The following is a 25,928-nucleotide window of genomic DNA, read 5'->3' on the forward strand; positions in this document are numbered from 1 at the left end:
GGAGAGACGGGACGGCTGGCAAAGCTTCCCGGCCCTTCCTGCCGGGCCCCGCTGCCGGGCACCGCGGAGCCGTGTCCCTGCAGGAGGCGGCGCCCCGCGCCGGTGCGGAGCAAGGTGCGCGCAGAGTGCCGGACCGGACCCGGACTTAGGCTGGACTCGATGATCCCGAAGGTCTTTCCCAACCTGGTCGATTCTGTGAGTCGGGGGTTTCGTTGTGCTGGGCAGTAAAATAGGTCAGGAGCATTAGCCGTGGCGGCGTCGCGCGTGGCGGAATCCCCTGGCCGAGCCGGCGCAGCGCTCTAATTCCCAGGGCGATGTGCAGCGCTTCAATGTGTGGCTTCGCCCCTGCGGATGTCAGCTCTGTGCCCAGCCGGCCTCGGGCACTGCCGCCGGCGGCCTGAGCGGAGCCGCACGGGCGGTCACGGGAGCGCAGCGCGGAGCACCCAGGCAGAAGCAACTAAGTGTTCCCAGTGGAAGTGCTTTTGTTTCTCTGTGCTTGACGGCCTCGGCTCAAGTGTTTGCACTGCATCCTTTCTGAATGTTAAAAGGGGACGTGAAATGTGAAAACGGGTCCCGCTGTTGGTGCGGTACATGTTGCCTCCACTGAAAAATTGTTGTAAAATATTAACTAAATATGAGGTTTTTGTACGAACAAGACGATTGGAATGGTAAAATAGTTAAACTGAAATTGTGGGAGGTTTAATCTTAGTACAGCTTTTCAGTGATATGCCTGAGAAATGCTGTAGGTTTTGTTACTGGTGTGTAATATGCAGCTACATATTAACAATTACAAGGAGGAGTAGGGAGCAGAGCTTTAAAATGTTTCGCTTCTGTCAGGTTTGTAATACTAAAAATCCAATCCTCTTTTTGTTAGCTGCTGCCTCTGGACGGTGGGCTACTTAAAAATAGATTCTGAAGCATCTCTAAAAATGCGGTACCAAAAATTACAGTGTGTAATAGTATTGAAGACATGGTGAAATCTGAATCTTCGTTTGGTAATTTTGAATAAGTCTTAAATATTGAATGTTTCTTGCAAGAACTTGCTATATAGTCTTGTGTGGTTAATACTGTAGTTTCTGTCCAAGTGTATTGAAGTGCCAGTTGTTTAAATTGCTATAATGCAAAATCTGTAGTGAGTGAACGAAAAAGTTTGTTCTTGTTTCCTTCAAAATACATTGTATCAATATAGATGTAACTGAGTTGTCATTTATTTAAAGAGCTGGAACTGCAGTATTTTCATAGTCTATTGAATAGCGGGCCCCTGGAAAAGCCTTCATATTGAAATTGATTTTTTTTTCCTCTCTTCTGTGCGTGTTAATCAAGTGTGTGTGTGTATGTATATATATATATATACACACACACGAAGATCTTTGCACACTTTTGATTTGAGAGAGAAATTAACATTTTTCTTTGTTAAATAGATTGAAATAGGATATATGCTCAAAATTCAAGATTAGTACTCCAATTGTAGCATAGGGAACAACCTCATTTTCAATAGATGTAACATTTTAATACTGAAATGGCTGACTGTTCTGATCTTGACTCTTCTATGATTCAGTTCCAAATGTACACATAAATGTTGGGTGTTTATTAGTGTGAAATAGCCAACGATAAGGAATGACAGGCAACTTGAAGTCTCATCACAATCAGCAATTCCTGAGAATATTCTAAGTTTAAGAAACAGATACAAAAAAGTAGGCAAGCACAGGAAACAGGTTATTTATCTGTTGTGCTATCCAGTGCCAGGGACAGTTTTAAACATACCTGATAAGACTCAGTACCTTGAGCTGGTAGTGTATTGACAATAGCAGACCATCAGACAGGAGAGTGATTTTACTGTTAAATAAAACAGCCACCTTCTTTCTTCCCCCACTGTCTGGCTCATGGCGACTTGTGGGGAAGGGCAGAATTTGGGGGATCTTTTTCCCCTCCTCTTCCCCCCCCCCGCCCCCAGCTGAGTTACAAATAAGGGAGCTTGATGGAAAAAAAACCCAAATATTTAATTACAGAAGAGCATTTATTCTTGTGAATTAATACTGTAACTGCTGAGTTTTCAAGGGGATAAATGATGAATTTGTGATAGCTATTTTAGAATAATATGTATGGAGTTGTAGAATTCATGAGATTTTATCATTTGAAGTAGGATTCAGATAATAGTCTTTGGCTGGTGTGAGTTGAATTCGCCAATGTTTTGCACTTGTTTGTTTTTAAAAAGCTAAGATTTTACTTATGGAGGAAGCTTAAAACTGTAGGTAACTCTTCATCAATGTACAGGAGCTGGCTTTCTAAATATGTTTGCTTCTGGTTTTGGTTTGGGTGGGTTTTTTGTTTGTTTGTTGGGTTTTTTTTGTAATTGTTGTTTCCCCAAAGAAGTAAGGGTGGAAGAATTGTGCTGGATGTGATAATTTACTGGGTCTCATGGTTTAATGAGCACAGTTGACTGAGCTGACAAGAAATCTTGGCCTAGTAAAAGCTTAACATTTTTCTTAAGGAGAACCTGAAGTCATTTTGGGAGATAGGTCTGGTAAGAAGTCCATGACTTCAAAATCCTAAATTATGAAAGAAGTGGACATGACTTCTCCCAGTAAGCATCCTGAGAGACTTTTGGGGACAAAGAGAACTGTTCTATGCTGGCTGAGTCTCAGTTTGGATGTTGCCCAGTTTGAATTCTTGTTCCTGATCAGCGATGCTGTCCTTCTGTCTGTTCCACCTTTAAAGTTTCAAAATCAATGTGTGATGCAGGGGTTTAGGAGGGGATGGATACATGCAGGTTGCTGCAGATAGGGTAACTCCTCATACTACAGGAAGAAGAGAAAATTAATTGCTAAGTATAGAACAGCTTTTACCCAGGTGACTTCAAAGGAGGAGTCATCATCCAAAAAGGGGTGCTTGTGTAACCACAAGTGTCTGTTAGTCTGTTCAGTAGAATTTTCAAGACTGGCTTATTAAATAAATAACAATGCCATGAAATGTAGAGGTTACCTGAAGTCAGTGTGTGAACTAGTTCTTTTCAAGAGCTTTGGAGAAATTGGAAATTTGCATTACCACAATCCTGTAATTATGCCTTCCTTGGATTCTTCTAGGTATAATTACATACCTTGAATATGTGCATGCATTTTTATTTCTTAAGTAATCTCCCAGAACTGACCCAGCCTTTTTCTGCCATCTCCACATAGCATTTGGTTTTATGATGTGCTACTTCTAGTAGTGGATTGTGAGAGGTAGTAGATAAAAGACTTCAGGTGATACCTATTGAAGTAACAGAAAGCAGCTATGAAGATAAAGGACTGAACACCACACCCAGAGCATCAAGCTTGTTGCAGCTGTCTCTTTGATCATAGAAAACATAGTATCGTGTCTCTGGATTAGTAGAGCCACAATTCTAATGCGATTGCAGCTCGTGGTTTCAGATTGATGTGTGAAGAAAGGAAAGCTGCTAGAACTATGAGGGGAGAAAAGGTGTGGATAGGCTTGTTAATTTTTGCATTTTTCTTTTGGAGTTCATTCTAAAAACAGCTGCACGGAATGTTACATGGAGCTTAGCTATAAAGAAAATAACATACTTGAATAATGCTTCATGCACTAAAGTCAACTGAACACTCTGATATTATTAATGATAAATGTTTGCTCATTTGATGAAGGACTATAGCACAGAATACTGTAATGCTGCATATTCTTTCAGGGACTTATCACTCCTTGACTTCACTCAGCTCTTACATGTCTGCTCTGCACTGTGTTTATGCTGAAATGATTCTTTCCTTGAACATATTGAAATCAAAGAGGTGACGTTCTCAGATCTGCTTCAAATCATTCCTATGTATAATGTTTTGCAGCAACTGGAAACTGTAGTTCAAAATGTTTAAGAATCATCCAGAAAGCTGCAGACCAGAAGGAGGATGTGACTCTGTGGCTCATCAGTCTTTTTACAGAGGATTCACTGAAGGTGGTTCTCTTAGGTCAAGACCTTCCTGTTTAGGGTGTGAAAGTGCAAGAGTGATGGTCTCCCTTCCCCTTCTGAGTTTGCAGATTCCTACTTCCCTACTGTAGGAACTTTTTATGTATTTGTTAAGCACTTAGTGATTATTATGTATTTGTGAAATGACTTGGCTCAGATTCTGGTTGGTGGCATTCACCAAATGTATTGTGACTGACATTATCTGCTAGCTTGATAACACTGCCTCTGCGGTGTGGAGGCTGAGTTGCATCCTTGTCCTCTTTTTTAGAGATCATATGCACTCTTTTCATTGTTGAAACTTGGAGCCCATCAGAGCATTTTAAAGAAATAGAGGAAGGTCCTAATTAATTTTTGTTGTTGTTTGTTTACCTTGTTAAGTATCAAATGTAGGTCATAGAGTTTCTTTATAAGCTGGTATGAGGATGTACATATGTGGATTTATAAAGAAGAAAGTGCTGAATGGTTCTGAGGTTCATTCATTTAATGAATGCAATGATCTCTGTAAAAGAGGACAAGGATTCAAGGCTCTGAGCCTCGAAATATAAAGAGGCAGATTTCTACTTGAAATATGGAGAAGACCTGGGGGAAATTGGCTATTCACGTGCGCTGTTTTTTCCTCAAGTGTCTGATACTAGTCCGTGTCAGGACAAGACATATGGCTAGATGGTCCTTTGGAATGGTGTAATACAGATAGTTTTATAAACAGCTTTAGGAAGCCATTGTGACTTTTTAAAATTTCTAAATATAAGGGATCATTTATTAGAGGTTAAAATTGCATAAACATAACATGCTCGCAACTTCGGTCTTGTTTCTCCTTTTGTGTTACTCCTTTTGTGAGGTTACTATATGGAAATGAGCAATTAACTTACTATCGTCAAAAATAATTGCCTTTTATAATGCTTAAAAAAAGATGATTTGTTTAAGCCAGACATCAAAATAAAAACTGTGGGTCAAAATTGATGGTTGCAAAAAATGAAGCAGAAGTCCAATGGTAGTTTTATTGAAAATAGCCTGCATTGAGTAAATAAAAGCATAGTATTTTCCTTTCTGTAACAGAACCGTGGCACTGTACTTTGCTTGCTCGTACCTCTGGACGACATTGTAATGGTGGTATTATTTGCTTTCTGTTAGTTTGCAGAGAAGCTGAAACGCTGTAGTGTACCACTGAGCAGGACAAGTCAGGAATGAGCCAGCCTTGGGAAGGAGGACCTGCCATCCTAGCTGGAGACATCTGAAGAGAGGACATTTCAGTCTTGTGGCATGCTTCAGTAGAAATTATTCAGAAAAAGTAAGCTGTTGTTTTGTTAATGAACTTAAACATGTCAGCTCCTTGATGGACTGCTTAGTTGCAGTTAGAATTTCACCTGGAATTTGAAGTGATTTTGTGTGGATTTACTTTTTCTTCCATTAAATTCCAAGAAGGCCTGGGGTCTTTCCATGTAGTTGTTACACATCACCTCTTCCATACTTCATGTATTGATGAAGGCCCCATAGCTTAGAAATTAAACTTATTATTTAATATTAAAAACGAAAACCACAAGAAGTGGGATCTGGCAAGATTTTGGACTAATTCCTTCTGAGTTTTAGGCTGTGTTTATGCTAAAATGCAGAGTTCAGGTTCTTACTGCTCCCTTATTTACACCTGAATTAAGGATCTAAATACTTCAAATAAAATTATTTTTAGAATTTTTCCTTGAGTTTAATTAATTTGTAGTCAGTAGTCAAGAATATGATTTTTCCATGATGCTAGGAGTGTCTTAAAGGGAACCCAATCCTCCAAAAAATAGAGCTTTCCTGTTTGATAACAGTTCTGATATAAAGCCTGTTTTGACTGAACCTTAATTTCAGGAAAAATACTGTGTGGTCAGTTTTTTTTAATTCTTAATAGCATGAAGTTGCAGTACAAGTGCTTCCACAGCCATAACGTAGCAGAATAGCAGCCCAAGATGTTTGTCCTCGGTTCTGAAGGATTACCTCTTCAGTAAAAACCTACGTACGTGTACATCCTCCTACCAGCTTATAAACAAACTCTGACCTAGATTTGGTATTAAAAAGGTTAATTAGCATCATGCTTTAAAAACAAGAAGTGAGACAGTGTCAGTGTAGTTGATAGAAATCTTCAAGTGCATAATTGTCCTGCATTCTGAGCACATGCAACTGCAGTTGTGCTTATCTTAGAAGAGTTTTATGTTCCTGGGTAGCACTTCTAGAGATAAGGGTTTGCTCTTCCAGCTCTATTCATTTTATACATAACATTTTCCTTAGAGTCATTAAAACTCAAAAAAGAATTTCAAGAAAAGGCATTTACTCCTTTTCATATCCTGCATTATTATCTTGATCTAGTAAGAAATTACAGATCCCTCAAATAAATGGGCGACCTACTGAGCACAGTTCAAATGTTAGCATTTTTTTGCTTCCAGTAAACATGTAACAACTTTTAATTCTTCTTTTAGTTTGCCTCAGGGTAAACTCTCTTTAGTTTAGCTTACAGTATCAGAATTTAGTTTGTCAAAGTGCATTGCCTTTTTCATCCCTGCATTGCATTTTAATCACCTCCAAAATCTTAATTATGATACGTGACTTGTGTAAAAGTTACTTACCTACAGGTTGTTCTAATCTTTTATTTGACTCTGGAAAGGATAACTTTATAAAGGATATTCAGGGAAAAGCATCCTTTTTTAAAACTGTAGCACGGAAGTAGAAATCTCTGCTGCTGTGCCTTTTTGCACTGTAGTATCTCAATGTGGGGGCACTTGAAAATTAAGATCTTTTACCTCAGCCATGGTTAGCACAAATTAATCAATAAATGGATTTCTCTTTTAGCTCTTCTGTTGTGAAGTGATGGCTGGGTTGTTTTTGTGGGTATTCTGAAATATTCTCTCCTTTTTCTAGTAAGTTTCTTGGTGTAAACTGTGACATTTGCTGTAAAAATCTGTTGCAAAATACAGCCTCAGAAGTATGAGGCTTCCAAAAAGCAACTTGTTCACAACATTGTTAGAATGGATCTCACAGATGTGTGCTGTGCAGTAAAAACACAGTTACCAGCTGGTAGGTAATGCTGTGTCTGTATCTGGCATGCTGATTTAAGAACTGTTAGCAGATTTGTCATTAATCTCAGGAAAAAGAAACTCAGATACAAAACTGAAACATAGGTGGATACAATTACATATTACTTCAGGAAAAAGCATTTGAGCTGTAGAGCTTTTAAAAGAATTACTTGATTAAAAAAAGGATTAAAGGGGAATTGGTCTTTCAAGAGGAAATTATAGTGATAGAAGGGAACAGACAGCATAGAGAAAAATATTTTAAGTAAACAGCACATGATCTTTTTTTGTAAAGATAAATACAGATACTGAACCTTCCCCCCCCCCCCAGCAGATATTTATAAGATTTTTAAAGCAGTGGAGGCTTTTACAGTAACACTAGGCATTTTCTCTTGAAAATTTTGTTAGAAATGTGTATAACACTAGAACAGGCTGTCCAGGCAGCCTGTGGTATCTCCATCCTTGCAGGTTTCAGAAAAACGCACCTAGACAGTGATCAGCCGCAGCTGATCTAATCTAGTATTATTGTTGGTGCCATGTGGAGCAGGAAACTGGACTAGGTGACCTTTAAAGGTCCCTTTTGACCCACGTGCTTGTGGTAGTTTTGCACGAAGTATTCCTAGCTGTCTGTACAACAAAGACTACTTTCACTGAAAGGCTGTTTTGTTGAATATCAGTCTTGAAGTTCCTTGGGGATTTTAATTGGAAAAAGGCACCTTTTCAGGTCCCATTCCCCAAAGCCATTCTTCTCCCTCATTTGGTATCTGGTGTTTGGTTTTGATTGTTAATAAATAAAAGGAAAATTACCATGAAAGAGACCGTGAAAGATTGCCATGGCAAAAATGTAGTCGAGAAGGCATTTGCATATTTAGGCTAGAATTTTTCAACTACTTAAATCTTACACAATGCCAAAGTGATGCAGTTTTGCATTCCCCATTCCCTCACAGTTACAAAATCATCTTTAATAACAGAAATAAGATATGGCCAGAGAAAGTAAAGGCAATGACTTCACAAGCCAGTCAAGTCAGAGTTGTGTGTCTTCTGCAATACACTGCTGCTTCTGCTGGTCTGCAGTGATTCCTTTCGAGAGGCACTTGCATATATCAGGGGGTTCACTTAATGTTTAAGAAAAAGGAATCCAAGGTATCTTTTGAAAAGGCCACCTCCATTTTCAGATCTGGTTATTTCTGCAGCCCTGTGGTTGTTCTGAGCTCAGTTTGAGGGATAGTGTACCATGGTGCATGGGAACTACGGAACAGAGTGGGGGAATTCTTCAGCTGGGTGCTGCTGTCAGGCATATTTTCTACTGTGTAAACCTAGTCTGAGATGCTGTTCAGGCAGTCCCTTAAGCAGACAATCACCTGTAGTCTGAAGAGGGATTGTTTAAGTTCAATTCACAGCCACGTCACCTCTTGTGGAAAGAACCATCGTTTCTTTCAATTTCCTGAGGAGGCACCAAAATAACTGGTTGGCTGAAGGTTCATTAATCAACACTACTTCAGAGAATGAACAGAGGAAATAACAAAATTTATTTTCTAACTTGGGATGTTAACATGCTGAAAATTAAACAGGTAAAATACTGGTGATTAGCAAAAGAAATTTTCCCAGTTGATTTAGTCTGTCACCTCAGGAAACAGTAACTTACCTTAATTTGAGGTAAACATCTCATTCCATGGATGTTGAGGTGAAATGTAATGCGAGGTGCTAGTTTAAGTTGACACAATAAACTGATTTAAATTTCTTTGATCCTCTGCAGGATGGCTGGCTGTGGTGAAATAGATCATTCAATCAACATGCTTCCCACAAATAGGAAGACAAATGAGTCATGTACCAATGCTGCACCTTCCCTGCAAGTCCCTGAATGTGCTATCTGTCTGCAAACATGTGTCCATCCCGTAAGTCTGCCCTGTAAACATGTTTTCTGCTATCTGTGTGTGAAGGGAGCTTCTTGGCTTGGGAAACGATGTGCGCTCTGCCGGCAAGAGATTCCCGAGGATTTTCTTGACAAGCCAACCTTATTGTCACCCGAAGAACTCAAAGCAGCAAGCAGAGGCAATGGAGAATATGCTTGGTACTATGAAGGTAGAAATGGCTGGTGGCAGTATGATGAACGTACCAGCAGAGAGCTGGAAGATGCCTTTTCCAAGGGTAAAAAGAGCACTGAAATGCTAATTGCTGGTTTTTTATACGTAGCAGACCTTGAAAATATGGTTCAGTATAGGAGAAATGAGCATGGACGTCGCAGAAAAATCAAACGGGACATAATAGATATACCAAAGAAGGGAGTGGCTGGGCTGAGGCTGGACTGTGACAGCAACACTGTCAACCTGGCACGAGAGAGCTCCGCTGACGGTGCGGACAGCACACTGACTCCAGGGGCTGCAGCTGTGCAGCCTCTAGCATCCATTTCCGTGAGGCCCCTGCCAGCACTAGATGGTCAGCTTGTGAGTCCTTCAACGCCATCACCCGATGCAAGCAACTCTTTAGAGAACTCTTTTGCCCACTTGCAAATAAATGGAGACAGTATGGCTGAAAGGAGTCACAGGGTAGAGGGAGAAGAAGACCATGAATCATCATCTTCTGGTAGGGTGCCAGCCCCCGACACCTCTGTTGAGGAGACCGAATCGGATGCCAGCAGCGACAGTGAGGATGTGTCTGCCCACCTTCAGCAACACCCATCCTCTGGTCAGCAGAGACACTTGAATGCCAGTGCAAGCCAGCCAGGAGCAGACAGACCAGGGGCAGGGGGTGGGGTGGCAAACACAAGTGTAAGATCTAGAAGGCCAGATGGACAGTGCACAGTCACTGAAGTTTAAATCTAGAGCCATGTGAAAAAAAATACTCAGTTGTAATTTTCTGTAAATTTTCTGTCCACATTGGCATTGCACTCAAACCTAGCAGCGTGTTTGGTGGGAGGGTGGGGTGAAGGGGGGAAACAGATTTGGCCTGTTTTAACTTAAGTCTCTTAACATGTCTCAGCTGGAAGACTGTTTAACTCTAGGAAACTGGGTTGTCCTGTTAATGGTTTGAAAGCTGTTTAGCAATGCCCAGTTTTCTTGAAAATGTCTTGTGTTTATTTTGTAGCATTTTCCCCTTGAAGATACTCTATCCTTTTTTGGCCAATGTATATCTGCTGTACAACTTGAATTGTCTTCATTCTCTTGACTGTTGCATTAAGTGTCTTACTATTTTCTGCATGGATTGATGTATGAAAAGAACACTAAAGCAATGTGGAATCAGGCAAGGTGTTGGGTGTGAGCAGGATGCTTAATTTAATGTGAGAAAATAGATGTGAGTTTGGAGTTAAAATGTGTTTTTATTAGAAAAGAGCAATCATTTACCTTTTTTCAATGGTAATGTAAAAATGCTGTTAACTTGTGTTGCAAATCCTTACCTTTACACTCTCCATGGCTTTTTCACTGGCTTTGCCATCTAGTCCTTGTAGTTTTGTTTTTGGAGATCTTTCTTGATCTGTCTCGTTTTTGTTACAGAATTTATAATTTAATAAAACTACATTTTATCAGTAACAATCTCAGATATGTTTCCAGTTTAATTGAACTTCACTGAGGGAATTTCAAAGAAAATTCTCATAAAACAGCTTACGGTGTTTACCAAAAGGGAAGACTAGTTCTGAGTGGCATCCTGAAGTTCTTGCATCGCTGACTGGCTGTCTCTCAAACACAACACAGTAGGATTATCATCTTTTACTGAAAAATCATGAGTTGCAAGCTTTAGTACACAGACATCTGAAGAGCTGATTAACTCACTTCACTGTTGATGGCAGGCAGAAGTATCAGCCTTATTTTAACAGCAGAAATGTTGAAATAAAAGAGTGTAAGTTATCAAAGTTGACCCTATAACAAAGGACATGGACATTAAGGACTATAGTGCTGTTTATCTGTTCATAGCAAAACTGGTGGCAGCACAGAAAGGGTACTGTTGTATTAGCAATGTAGGAGCTGCATTTCTACAGACTTCTGAATATTAGAAGCCAGATCTTAAGAAACACAGCTTGTCTTTTCTGTCCCTGGCAGGTGTTTGACATTTTTTCTGATTGAGAAATGGCATTAGTTGATTCTAGACTCAGTCTTCAAACTAAAGCTAATTAAACTCCAATGCTCAGTATATATATCCCAGAATAGAAAGGGACAGTAGCTGATACATAGGTACTACTGATCTTAAGACAGAAGTTGCTTTAGGCAAACAACCATTTGAAGGGAATTAAAAGGGCTGATTTTTAAAAAGGGTAGATTTAAACTTTTATAATGTTCTGACTGTAATGATGGATGACATGCCTGATCTTGGACAAAGCTGTGCCCCCTCCTCTGCCCGCAGGTGAGATCAGTGGGTCAGGAAAGTGCAGACAAGATTAGGATGAAATAAGGAAGATTTCCTTCATTCTCAGCTAGGAAGAGATGCTCTTGATCACAGGTTTTCACTATCATCTTCCAGTCCCATAAGGAAATAAGCCAATTACATGGACTTCAGAAGGAAACTGGATGGAATGCTTTTTTCTGTTAGTTGCTAGCTGTCTTATTTCTCTGATTTGAGTTAGTATCCAGTGGCTCTAACCAAAGTCTGACTTATTGAAGGCTTTTGCAGCACAAAGAAAGAACACTTCAGCTATGTGCACACACTTTACTTTAAGTGAGAGTATGGGTTGAAAAAAAGCAAGAAACAAAATAGAGGAACATGACTCACTATATACTTAAGGATTTGCAGCCCAAACAGCCCACAAATAATTCTATCAGTGGTTATCCTTGGGGTTTTTGACCCAAGTAGAGAGTTCAGCCCCACACCTGTGATGCTGCTTTTGGCTTCTGCTGGGTGACTGCAGCTGTGAAACACTAAAATTAGTTAAAGTGAGGCTGGTGAGAGCTTAATAGCCAGTCGTCAGAGTGGCAAATGCACTCCCCAGATCAAGCTAGGGAAAAGTAGTAACCGATAATTCCCATCTCATATTTAAACCATTACTTTCAGTAGGAAATGTGTTCTCTGCCTATTTTAGCAAAGCCACAGCCACACTGCATCATGTGGTTGGCTGTAATTACATGCACTATGTGATTTTTGACTTGTACAGCCTAGCCAGAGAAATGCACAGTGGAGCAGAAGGGAAAATGAAAAAGGAAATTTAAATACTATAAAATCTACAGCATCTCATGATTTCCAGAACAGATAACCACAGATACAGGAATCCTATTTCATGGCTACAAAAGATATAAATCAGATAGTGAACCAAGCATTCTGCAAGAACACCTTGCTTATCTAGATTGATCATTTGGTAAATATATTTCTATCAGCAGCAAGTAAGATAGAAGCATCTGTATTGCTAAAAGTGATCTCCAGTATCCAACCTTTACAAGCTTGGTACAGAATCCACACCCCTATTAAACCCTTGGGTTGTCCCAGTACACAGGAAAAACAAGACAGACATTTCACAATGCAATAGGAAACTTAGTTTGCTGAGGAGGAAGCTGGCAAACTAGCCCCTAGGAAGTAAAAATGCTGGCATGCTATTTAATTAGGAGACTGGGACTATCACTTTGGATGTTTCTAATTTATTTTGCTCATTTAGTGCTTGTTTGTCTTTAAGCCATTTCAGAAGGGAAAAAAAACCCCTGAGATGAAGCTTGACATCTTTAATAATTGTAAAGGAAATACAAACACTTATCAACTGCTGGTTAAAGGTATTTGTCACTTTCAGATGATAAGAAAGTATTTTGTGAAATAAAGCATTTAGTTTTCAACTGGGTAAAATGGGATTCCATTTCATCTCAGTCTGGAACTCTCATCCTAGCATTCATGGTAATTTAGTTGGGCTGGTTTCTGTATGAAGGACTCATCTTCCTTTTAGAAGAAAATAAACCAGAGAATATGGTATTAGACTACTAACCTGTAGTGATCTTCAGAATGTCCTGTACCTGTGTTTGGTATATTTATGATACCAACAAAATGGGTTTCCGTAACTGTTTGTGAAACTGTTCTGAATGTGTCTTGGTCTGTACTAGTTAATTATTTGTCCTGTTTTCTTAGAAGCAGACACTGGCCTTTGATACAAATCAGAGAGGGTGGCTGGGGAAATACATTTGCTGAAATGAGAAGCTCGTTGTCTAGAAATCAAAATGGGAAGAGATGCCCCATAGGTGTAGTTACCATTCACTTACTGCCAGCACAAATCTGGTTCAAAATGTGAAAGAAACCAGATTCTGCCTTTGTCCTACAATATCCTCCCTTTCAAATTTCTATTACCCAGTACACAGAATACACTTACAAGCCTAATACACTAAAGAAAAAAGATTCAAGGGTCTTGCTCAGGTTCTAAGCAATTTTCACACCAATTTTAAAAACAGTAACAGTATTAGTAATAGCACATTAATTCTTGCTAAAAGCAAAGACATAACCAGCTGTCCTTTAAAACACATTTTTTTCACTTGTAACAACATGATGTGCTATTGCTTCAAAAAGCTGCATGAGTATGGACTGGAGTGTACCTTGAAGGTTCAGTGATGCTGCAGTCTGGAATCCCTCATGAGTCTTGAGAAACTTCATGAAAAGCAGAACAGCTTCACTACTAAACAGTCAAGTGCTGGCTGACTATACTAAAACATAGGCACTTGTGAAGTAACGGGTTTGAAGTTCTTTAGGGCATGGGAAATAATCTAGCTGCATGGGAGTGACAACTGAGCTACTGGATTAAAAGGAGCAGGGGGAGGAAAGGCACAAACCAAAACACTACTCTCTTCCTCATGTTCTCATTCCTGTCTCTTCTCTAACCTGAAAGTAAAAATTGAACTTTATTTTTTGGGGAAGAGAGATTTGAAATCTTCCTCCATTAGTGCTTCAGATACAAAGGCAAAGGTGCAGGATCAACAGGGTGGAGGCAAGTTCCTTCTCTGAAATGCCAACTCAAAACATCCCTTTCTTCAGCATTTCTTTTGGTTGCTCCAGGCTATATTCATTGCTGTGAAAACCATACAGTAAAACATCCCTAGCAGATCACAGAATCTGCTCGAAACCTACAGAATCTTAACAGGCAATCCAAGCCTAATTCCCAACATCGATTTGTCCCCAAATCCTCAAACACATGTAGTTACCTTGCTGTCTAAAACTCAGGAGTCCTGCCACACTTGTAGAAATCATAACATGGATTTCCATCCAAGATACTGCCTTCTTTTCTTAAGGGAGCTTGTTCCATGATCTAGAACTAGTTATGCCTCGTCAGAGCAAGAATGCATGACAGTGGCACACAGCCCAGAGCTTCCTTCTTTACATGCCCCCACAGGGTACTTAGGTCCTTGGCTCAGATCTCAGTTCCTGCTGGATTTAGAGACAAGTGCATCCTAACCAACAGTACAGGAAACTCTCAGTCACAGATATATCTGTATGGTTTTGCTCTCACAGATGCTTATTTTTAAAGCAGGCACTCTGTGTCAGTTTCTAATATCTAAAGGGAAAACTTTCCCCACTGAGTTATCCAATTACTTGCATAGTCACTGGCATGAAGTGGAGACTGAGTTCCAAATCTTCTAGTCAGCCCAAACACACCCTACCAGCAAAAATGCATTGAAGAAAGACATAGACATATCCACACACATCTTACCAGAATGCTGAAGTACTCACATCACCCAGTCACTTAAGGACAAGCCCTTTTGGGGCATGATACATCATGGCCTTCCAAGATTTCAGCTAGATTCTGTGTGAAGAACCAGGCCAGCAGCTTTGCACAGGTACAGGATACGGGAATGTGCAGATGCATGTGTAGGTAGTTGATTCCTTGAGCAGTGAGAAGACACCAAAATACATTTAAAAACCTGAATCAGTGTCAGTGAATGAGTGCTAGAAGCTTCTCACTAACTTAAGGCTTCTCCTGTAAAAGCACCATTAAAATTGAAGTATCCAAGGATATTTTCTCAGCAATTATATGAAGAACTAGAAATGAAAAAATAAAAGCTATCCTCTCACTAGTTATCATCTTTTCCAAGCTGCTTAAAGACACTGGTTGGGAAGCTCATATTTTGCATCTTTAGATGCACCTGTTCTGCAAATGAATAAACCTCATAAATTTCAAGTAATTAATATCCATACCAGTTAAAAAACCAAAATTAACACCAAATAAAATAATCTTCAGCCTCGTTTCAAATGAATTATAGTTCTATTTTCAGCATAGTATTTACCTTTACATACTAATTTCACTAATCTCCATTCAGTGAGTGATTAAGACAGTAGAGAATCTGCCCGGGATTTCTCTGTGGTTGCACACCAAATACGCCTGCCTGACCTAAATGGCAGGAATGTTAAGGCCATTTTAAATGGACAAGTCCTTAAATGATTCCGTTTAATGGCTGCTTTACTGAAAGCTTTGTTTGCAAAAAGGTCAAGCCCATTCCTCATGCATAAACCATCATTTTTGTTTTAGTCTTCTAACCAATGCCTGCAAATTGGCAGGCCCACCCCATACAGTTCCAAAAATGTCCTTCTCTGTTCTTAGGGCAGCTTCCAGTGGGAGCTCTCTTCCTGCTGTCACCACCTTTTTCACAGCCCGAATCACAGTGGTCGGACCCTCTGTGTACTGATTCAGCCAGGCCCGGGCTTCTCCCAACGCCGTGGTTTCGTCTGAGGACGGCAGCGTCTCCTCGGAGAGCCCCAGGCGCAGAGCTCTCTCGGGGTCCACCCGGGCAGCCCCGCCCAGCAGCTGCAGGGCTGCCCCGCTGCCCACGATCCGCACCAGCCGGGCAGCTCCTCCCCAGCCGGGCACCAGGCCCATGTGCTTGTGGACAAACCGAATTTCACTTCCAGGTGTCATCAACCTGTCAATGAAGAACAAACACAGAGGTCAATCCATGTATCGACTTTCGTTTACAGCTCAACGGTCCTCGATTTTCTATTTTCTCCTCCCTTCTGCTTCCAAAGGCTGATACAACTTGACAGCATGCTCATTACAGCCAGAGCTGGAGTATCTTAATTTTTACATCACATGGTGCCATAACTGCAGCTTTTGGCCCTTCTCAAAATTAGATACATAGGCAGCTACAAGTAAAGATGCTTAGTGCCCATACTGATACTTGTAGTCAGTTCTAAAAGTGTTGAAAACAGAACTGCAGACAGAGGACATGTTACATTTATTCCCAGTGAGAGACTGCCTTGCAAAGGGTGTTGGGTAAAACCCAAACAAACTAATGTGCAAAACATTTCTCAAGAGGATGGATTGTGGTCTTAGTACTGATGTGAAGTGGGGAGGTTCTGTCAGCACGGTGGTGATTACAGCACAGGTGGTGCTTTTTCATTCCATATTTTAGAGATCCATGTGAGTTTGATTTCTAACTGCTCATTACAGCGAGGGAAATCGGGATGGATGCTCAACTTATGGCTCACAATGCACAATAGAATTGCTTTTTATTTATGCTTGCAGTGTGTAATAGAATTGCTCCCCTCTACAAGATAAGTAACATTCCTCTTTCCAAAGATTTCACATCTTTCTTTTCTATGCTTCTTTTCTACAGCTTCTCACCCCCTTTACTTAAGAACTCACCCTAGGGCTCATTAAGCTATCTCCTTGGAGGAGCTCTGCTGCTGCAGCAGATTATTCTGTCTTCACACAGTGGTCACACTGACACACATTAGGTTAGTGGAAAAAACCACTAGAAATAGAAACACATAGAAAAAATGTACAGAAACAGACCAGTACTTGCTCTTTCTCAACGTGATGTTCTGCAGTGTGGTTGCTTGCTGCTGATTGTAAGGCAAAGGATGGAAATTACACTTGTGAAGTAGATTAACTTCTACTTCAAGCACTAACTGGCTTTTTGAAGACAAATCTTGGGATACTGAGGTCTACACACAAGTCTGTTTCCTAACAATGCAGTTTTCCATAGTGAAAATACCAAGGTGAACAGCTTTGAAAGGGGAAAGGAAAAATCTTTAAAAATGCAACTACTTCTAAGAACTCACTGTTCTCACATCTGCTTAGTTATTGTTAATTGTAAGTTTGCTTGGTTGCTTTATTCTTAACCAGAGCACCATCAGCATTCATGCCACACTGTACAGCATCAGAATTGAAGAGCTTACGCTTTATCCCAGATCCAGCACAATGCACAAAAGCAACAGCTGACGGACCAGATTGCATGAAAGCCTTTTTGTAGAGATAGCAGAGGAAGGTTGTGTGACAAAAGGAAGAAAGCAGAGTATTGCAGGGGAGGAAAGGCTTTAAGCTAATATTATCAAGTGCTTCCCAGACCCAGCAAATCCCAGGGAGTTCAGGTCTCTTCTCTCAAAAGAATGACTCTGCAAGTATTCCAAAACTCCTTTACTGGCTCAGTTTACTCTGCAATTTGCTCACACCCAGTGTCCCACTGGAAAAGCAATAATGAAAACATTATTACGGGTTTAATTCTAGCTGTACTGAGTGATGTGAGGCACTAGAAAAGAAAGGGTTATAGGCAGCTGTGCATCTGATGCTAGACAACCCGTAGGCAGTCTCACAGGACAGCCACCACAGGTCAGGGAGGCCATGTTGCCCTTGTATATTGAATCTGAGATTGTTTCAGACAATGTTTAGTATGTGGGAAGGGCTCTGTTTCCCTGCAATGTCTTTACCTCCCTCAGAGAAAATGGAACCAAATACAATTAAAGGAAAATAAACCACTGACCGCTTAACTCACAGAGAGACTGTGAGGCTGCAGCTTCCAGAACCTCACTGGGATTCACCTCTTCCCACAATGCTCCTTTGAACAAGCCTCACAGAAAATACTGAGCTAAGTGGCAGTCAGTGGAAGGTGTAACTGCAGTATTGGACTGCTTTCAGGCTTAAGAAAGGTATCTATGGTTTTTCAGACTTTTCAACTATGAAGTCACACCATTTCTTACAGAAACCACCCATCATACTCTCTGTTAGATTTATCACTCACTTGCAGTCCCCGTGCCCAGGAAGCAATGGAGACCTGAGCTCATGTCTGAAGAGGCAGAAGCAGCAGGAAAGCCAGCCTGGGATCAGCCTCTGAATGCTCCCAGCTGCAGCCTTGCATACATATTTCCCTTTTTATTGTATGAAAGGAATTGAGTCCACCTTCTGAGACATGACAGATCTGATCTCCCATTAAAAGAATTTTTGTAAGAAAAGCACATCAAGCATTACTTAACATAAAGAGGCAGACATCAAAAAGCTGGAAAGACCAAAGTACTATTCCTAAACTGTTTATACCTTATTCACCTAGTACTGGCCCTGCCTGAGAGAGAGTAGTAGATGAATACAAAATTAACCCTGATTTGAACAGTATGCCGGTCTTGTCTTTCACGTCAAAGGAATTAAAATCTGGGTCCCCTGTATCCCAGGGGAAGGTCATATTGCTAGACTCCTACATATATGCCTTCTCTGCCCTAATAAAGAAAATCTGTTGCATGACAATACCGAAAAAAAAAAATTATTCAATGTAATTAATGTACAAAGTGACAGAAGACCTTATAGTAAGCAGGGGAACATCCCTCAGAAATGTGAAGGGTAGCAAAATCCTCAAAATTTAAATTGGAAATAAGAGGTTAAGGTAATATAAGCCTCAACGTGCAGCTGAAACCTTCTTTGAAACCATTTTATTTCCATGTTACAAACACTACAGCCCCCCCACGAAGAAAGCACAGGCACCATGGGCCACATCCAATTTTGTGTTAGTCATCTAAAGCAAACGAGCTACAGCAAATGTTCCTGCTGTACATTTTAAAATGTTCTCAGCTGCACTAAATGTTACAAATCCTCCCCCTTTGATCTGAGGATTCCTTCATTCTGTCACATCTCATTGTACCCACAAACAACTGACTGTCACATTGCATCTCATCACATCACTGGCAATGCACGTGAGAAGAAACCTTGTTACTAACATTGCAGCCTAGCAAATCCCAGCCTTGTAAAGGTACACTTGCTCCCCAAAGGCAGCACTTTCTGTGAGCTAACAGCTATGCTTTCCTTTGCTAAAGTATTTCCCAGCTACTTGAAGCCAGAGCATATACAATAAAAGCTGAAAATGCAAATAAAAATATACTTTCTCAATTTTTCATACCTGCTTATTATAAATACTAATGTTACTGAGCTGTTCCAACGGATGTAATCAGTTCCTTGATAGAACTAAGATTATATTAAGATCTGTGCTGGCCCTTACCTAATCATTTCCTGGACTTCAAGGTTTGAGTTATAGTCAGCATTCTGACAAGGCAAAGATACTAATCAAATTTACTAGGGAGGGACAGATACCACCCTCTATTTTATGCATTTTAAAAGATCCTACAACTATGCTTTTGAAACCCATTATAGGAAAAAAAGACACTTAAAACAATACATGTGTTGTCAGCAACCTGGATTTTGTTCCCGTTCCCAGTGTCACATAAGGACACAGCTCCTGACTTCTGATCTTCCCCTTTTAGTTGGCGTGAGACTGGCACACCATGGAGGGAGGCAGCCAGCATCATGCAGTGCTGCAGCACCTGGTTCCCAGCTATGGCTGTACCAAGAGAGGGCAGCCAGAACTGCAGGAGATGACTTTTACCTCCCCCACAAATACTTTGGCATCCTGCTCTCAAACCATCAATATTAATATAAATAATAAACAGAGCTTACGTCTTTGGGTCACAGTAAGTTCCCTCACCGAATCTGCTACCTTCTTCTGTAAATTTCAGTAATACCTTATCTGCAAGGTGATTGAACCAACACAAAGCAGAAAATTCTCCATAAACGAGAGTCAAAGGCCTTGGGGTACATTTAAAAGACATCCATGTTTTTAGCATGCTGTAGAGCAAGAGCTACAGAAATAATAATAAATCTTCAAGTAGAACTACATATTTTGCAAAACATAGATGCAGGACACCCAGACAGATGAAAAGCAATGTCTATGGTCAGCCACACACCCACTTTGGTGCAGGGAGATGGGGAGTGGGGGTTATGGTCAGTTCATCACATGTTGTTTCTGCCACTGCTCAGGGAGAGGAGTCCTTCCTCTGCTCCGGTGTGGGGCCCCTCACACAGAGACAGTTCTCTGCAAACTTTTCCAGTGTGATTCACTCTTCCAAAGGGTGCCATCCTTCAAGAACAGCCTGCTCCAGCATGGGTTCACAAGTCCTACCAGGAAACCTGCTCCAGCATGGGCTCCTCTCTCCACAGGTCCCTACAGGACCCTGCTCCAGCACAGGCCTCCCAGCCCACTCTTGGGCATTCATCTCCTCTGGTGTGGGTCTTCTCCAGGGGCTGTAGGTGGATCTTTGCATCCCTGTGGTCCTCCCTGGGCTGCAGGGGCACAGCTGCCTCACCATGGTCTGCAGGGGAATCTCAGCTCTGGCACCTCAGATACCTCCTTCCCTCCAACCCCTCCTTCTCCACTGACCCTGGTGTCTGCAGAGTTGTTCCTCTCACATATTCTCACCCTGCTCTTCTCTGGCCACAATTACAACTGTGCAGTAACTTTCTTCTCCTTTTAAAATATGTTATCACAGAGGTATTACTATCATTCCTGATTGGCTCAACCTGGGCCAGCAGTGCATCCACCTTGGAGCCAGCTGGCACTGGCTCTACCTGACACAGGGGAAGCTTCTGGCAACTTCTCACAGAAGCTGTACCTACTGCTACCTCTGTAGCCCCTCTGCTACCAAAACCTGGCCATACAAACCCAAAACACCATCCAAACCACACATGGAACTATTGCAGGTACAGGAAAAGAAAGATATTAAAGGAAAAAGGAAACCACCTGGAAAATGGTAACAGAAGGAAGGTTATCAAGAGCCAAACACTTGTTCAAAGAACAGAAGAACAAAGTTGATGTACAATGCTGCCATACAGTTTGCCCAACATGTATGCCTTTCTAACAAACTCATCAATACGGCATCAGCTTAATTAACTCTTTTAAAATTAAATAACAGCAGTGTTATGCTGACACATGGCCAAAAGAGCTTTTTAAAATACACACTGCTGGAGAGTGCAAGTTCAATAATTTGTTAAGAGGTCAGGTATGACATTATCTGCAGATGGTGTTTATCATGTAAATGAACTTCTTTGCCAGGTGGACACAAAAATTTAATGATCTTGCTGGCAAGTGGACAAAAGCTCATGTGTAACTAGTTTAGGATTTTGTAAGTTTGTTTGGTGAGTGCTACTAGGACAATTCACAACAACAGCAGCTCTCGCGTGCATGCTGGACCTTAAGTGAGCAAGAAAGCCAGTCCATTGTCCACTTCTTCCCTGTTTTCCAGCTGCACCTTCTCAACACCAGAAATACAATCCCTGTCCCATCACTTCCAAGAAAATTGCACCTCAATCTCACTCCATTGTCCTCAGCATCCCAGAGGACACAGCGGATCCCAGTATTGATGGTAGGTTCCTGAAGCGAGTGACAGGGACTCAGGCAGCAGAGTTACACAGGTACCATCTGTAATCTAATCTCACTTCTCTTGCTGAGGCACACAAAACCCAACAAAAATAAAGTGCTGCTCTTACACAAAGTGCTGCTGAACACATGAAGTGATGGGATGTTTTTAGTCAACTAAACTGTTACAATACGTTAAAACAAAGCAAGAGAGAGTTGTGATTGCTGAATCTGTAGCATCATAGCAAGAAACAAACTACCTGTTCCTTTATTTGTACAGCAAAAGCCTTGATTTCGGATTAAAAAGAAGTCTTTTATTTCAGGTTGGTTCAGTGCACCACATAAATCAAGTAATCTTTCCTAGGCTGCATTCTAAGCTTCTTAAATAGGAAAAAAAAAAGCAGCTTTAAAATGAATGGCTGAAATGCAATAACTGTTCAGATAAGGCAGAAGAGGGTAGTTGGAGGTGAAAGCAATTCCATAAGAGAAAAGTGTCACCTTTGCTGCAAATGCACCCAGATAATTCTGCAGCTTCAGTTCCTTGGCTCAGACAGGGACACTAAGGGATCATCCCACAGGCAAGTGGCAGCTCTGAAAGCTGGACCATAAGGAGCAATTAACTGGAACTGCAAATGCTGTTAGCCTGAGGTTTGGGCAAGGATCATCACTTAAGCAGTCAAGCACTGTGGAACTTCACACTATTTTGAACAGTTCATGTAGCACATACCAAGGGGTTTGGAATCCTCCAAGCTCACTGCCTTCTCCCCATTTTCTTTAGCATGGCATTCGGATCTGTAAGGTTTAACTTGTACCTATCACTCAATCCACCTCTGGTATCTGCATTCCAAATCTCAGAGTCGAAAAGATACACCAGATATCATGCATCTTCCCATTTAATATATCTTACATCTATTCTCCCCACCATGGAAAGACAGATATTAGAGCATGTGTAAGAAAATACAGAACTTCCTTAGCAATAAGACACAAATTCTTCAGGCACTATATATGAATGCTCCTTGGCAATTGCTGCAAAGCTAATCTCTACCTTCTCCAGAATGTCTAACAACAAAAGTAATTCCTGAGTACAACCTTGAAAACACAACCTGAATATGAACTACTGCCTTGATATTTTCACAAAGCCACAGAAAGCCTGAAAAGACTAAAGGTAAGGCTGCGGTTTGTGCCTGCAGAGACCTGACCTGGAAACCTAAACACTAATAAGTTAATTACATGACAACATTGCGTTCCAGTAGTGACAACTTGTCTTGTGTAAGCCTTGTTCAATATTCCAATACACAAGCCTTCCATAGTTACTACAGAAACTCATCTTAAAACAACAAATGTATTAACCAGTCATTTTTGCGATAAAAATGAATTTTGAAGCAGCAAGGTACTGTGGGAAGAATATTCTGCAGAAGAAATATGCAGTACTATACTAAAATAATTTAGCCAGTCAGCAAAGTTGCTGATTAGCAGCTTCCAGTCCTTACTTCAATTTTCATGACAGATGTTTTTAGAATTAGACCCTTAAGAATAAGACAGTTTCCTCCAAAAAGCAAGCTGGGACTAATGAATCCCTCTCTGCCTATCTAGTGCAGTGTCTCGGCAGTCTATTTATCACTACACCATCAAATAATTACCTACATACTCTGTAAGGGGACTATCTAGACAAAATGGCTAAAGATTTTTTTTGAAAGTCAGCTTACTATACCCTCTATCCCCAAAAAACCCCACCCTAGTTCTCTGAGAATGTTAACAAGTTCTGAGAATGTTAACAAGTGGAATTATCCTGAGAAGAATTAATCATAATTTCAATTATTTTTCAATCTCACTTGATTAATTGGATAGGCTTTAAAGGACCAAAAAGACCCAGATTAAACATTTAATCAATAACTCCTTGCTAATTCTATTTAGCAGGTTTTTGAACTGGAGCAATGCAGTGAATATTGGCAAGCCATGACTGTTACATGCTCTCCCAACACAGCTTGCTAGTATTAATTCCCTCTGCATCTCTCTCATATCTTCTTTCTCACTGAGAGCTTCTCATGTTTCTGCCCTAGGCAGAGAAATAATAAGGCAATTAGATATTGCAGCAATTACTACTTCAGACCCGCGACAGCACTAGTGAGACTTACAAAGCAAAACTACTGTAAAACTGATAAAAGTAAGGATTTGTGCTACATGCCTGTGGTGATGGCCTGTGCACACCACCATGGCATCATAAAAGCAAACCCCCTAAATGTTTGCTCTTTCTGAAAATCCTTAAATCCAGATATTCACTTGACAGATGAATAAATGGTAACTACATAAATGCTAACTACTAAAGTACATAAAAATGAAGACAAAATAGTTTAAAGATAGTCTGGGGAAACTGCATGCCGTGTGCTTATCTTAGATACAGTTGCTAAAAGATGCTCTGCAATCCCAAATTTCAATAGGCTAAAAGAAGACTGTGCATATTAATAATCTTTCCTGTTTTTTAGCTTTAATCCATAACCTTTTCTACAAGAAAGCAATGGAAAGAAGTAGGTTTTTTTATTTTAACAAGCCCATCAGAAAGTTACCTCTCTCAAATCCTTTCAGTGATTTAAAAACACTCCACCAATTAAAATCACAAAACAATAAACCTTCTTTATTTGAGGTTTAAATAAATTAAAATGATACCCAAGAAGCAAAATAAAAATAATCCTACCAAGCCTCCCAAGCACAGAGTGTTCTAGGCACACTCTAAATCACAGTGTCAAAGGAGTAGGCTTGATACCATCCTAGGAAATTTCACCAGCACAAAAGCTTGCTTTTCTCACAGCTCTTCTCAAATCACTTTACAGAGACTATGTGGATTTTTATTTATAGTTACTAAATTATTTTGAAACATTCTTAGTGCATCCATTTTCTCCCCACTCACCACAAAAGCTAAAAACCAAACTTTACATAAAGTAGCCCAGAAAAATCTCTCATGTCTCCCTAGCACATATCGCCTTTACCCCCTACCTTTGCTGTCCTCCAGTCAGATTCTCCAATGCATTTTATGGTCAGGGTAAAAATCAGATCAAGTAAATAGACTCCTAATTACAGAAGTATTTTCTTAATAAGAGTTAACATTCTTCTGAGTTGGCTGGGAAACCTGAGGGCACTTTCTAGAGGGGAGCAAAGGGACCTAAACAATGAGAATTGCATTCTTCAAAGGAGGCCTTAAAATAGTAATTTATAATGTGACTCTATCACGCTTTCTCACATCACCCAGAGTGAAATAAAATGCAGAAGAAAGAATGACAAAGTCATACTTTCATCTAGAAGTACAAAACATTTGGTTGATGCTAAAATTCTGAAAAGTGGAGCCCTGAATCTAAAAAATGGAATATATAGCAATGACAAGGATTAGAGGAAGAGTTGGAACACTGGACACCAGTGCAGAAATTGCTAAACAGACATGAGCCATTTTCGGAGGAATGTGGTCTCCAGGAATAAACAGGAAATTAAAATGTGGATAACTGTAGGTTTCTGGGGGTTCTGGGGTCCAGTCGGGACGGCCGGACGTAGACGGTAACGGATGGAGACGAGAGATCTCTATAGGCAGTTCTCGGGACACAGCCGGTTTATTGTAAAGGGCGTGGGTATTGGGGCACTGCTCAGAGCTGGTAGACTCAGCTCTGAGCAGGCCCCAGAGAAAACAGACATGAGCCATTTTCGGAGGAATGTGGTCTCCAGGAATAAACAGGAAATTAAAATGTGGATAACCAACACCTATTGCCCAAATATTGGGATATTCAATGGAAGAGGAGCCTCCAAAATCAACAAAGTCAGCTCAAAGAGGCTGCAAGATTATCAAGTCCAAAGGAAGCCATTCCAGGGAAGAAGCACAAAAATAATATTGTTATTGGACAAAGATCCCTTGGATAACAGGAATTAAATTATAATAGACAGACACAGAGAACTGCATGTCCCCCCAAAAAAGAGCATCTCATCACTAGCAAAGTCTGCACTGAAAAAAATCAAGAAAAGTTCTATCAGTAGCACGAAGGAGCTCAGTAAGGCAGCAGAGAAGACCGTCTGGGAGAGTCTTCTGGCAAGACCCAGATTAAAACTGGTCTAGACATGACTGCGTAAGAACAACCAGAGAAGTGAAAAAGGATTTATTTCTTAAACACTTCCATGACCAAAGAAAATGAGCTAAAAGAGGCCCAGAGATTGTTAGTTTGAGAGAGGGATAATAAAAGGAAAGAAACATGGGGAAAGAAGCTGGTAGCAATACCCTGCAAGGGGAGTAGTGCAGTCTCAATGAAGACAAGGTAGGTAAGGCCCCCCCAAAGTCTCCTGCAGGTGATGTCTGCTGTCATACTGGCTGCCATCCGCACAGACTTTCAATCTCATTCTGGACCAGAATCTCCCAGAAGTCAGGTACAGATGGAGGTTCACACAGCAGACCTTGATTAGGGGGTTTAAATCTAATTTTTTATCTCAGGCTTGACACTTTCTCACTCATGGCTTCACAGAAGCTGGAGAGAAAAAAGCATGCTATAAAAAGCTACATTTCTTCTAAAAGGGATAAATGAAGCTGGATATTTGAAATTGCAGAAAGACATTTTCTGCAGC

General features: G+C 40.6%; 2 protein-coding genes across 4 annotated transcripts in view; one reads left to right on the forward strand and one right to left on the reverse strand.

The window, feature by feature from the left end:
* Nucleotides 1–6: 6 nt before the first annotated feature.
* RNF146 (ring finger protein 146) lies at nt 7–10,534 on the forward strand. The gene is made up of 3 exons (XM_008637821.2): nt 7–195; nt 5,087–5,243; nt 8,756–10,534. Exon 3 carries the CDS (start codon nt 8,757–8,759, stop codon nt 9,813–9,815), a length of 1,059 nt encoding a protein of 352 aa, XP_008636043.1. The 5' UTR covers nt 7–195; nt 5,087–5,243; nt 8,756; the 3' UTR covers nt 9,816–10,534.
* A 1,089-nt stretch (nt 10,535–11,623) lies between these two features.
* ECHDC1 (ethylmalonyl-CoA decarboxylase 1) overlaps nt 11,624–25,928 on the reverse strand; it is a 45,444-nt gene continuing 31,139 nt past the window's right edge. For all 3 annotated transcript variants that reach the window (XM_017739529.1, XM_008637956.2, XM_017739530.1), the window contains one exon: nt 11,624–15,806. In XM_017739529.1, coding sequence (XP_017595018.1) covers nt 15,401–15,806 — 406 coding nt within the window. In that variant the 3' untranslated portion in view covers nt 11,624–15,400. The remainder of the gene's footprint in view (nt 15,807–25,928) is intronic.

The sequence above is a fragment of the Corvus brachyrhynchos genome, unplaced genomic scaffold (assembly GCF_000691975.1).
Source record: "Corvus brachyrhynchos isolate BGI_N302 unplaced genomic scaffold, ASM69197v1 scaffold14, whole genome shotgun sequence".
NCBI classification, from domain to species: Eukaryota; Metazoa; Chordata; class Aves; order Passeriformes; family Corvidae; genus Corvus; species Corvus brachyrhynchos.

Excerpts from the sequence above, each read along its gene's own strand:
- RNF146 (XM_008637821.2), top strand. The coding sequence starts at position 8,757 with ATGGCTGGCTGTGGTGAAATAGATCATTCAATCAACATGCTTCCCACA.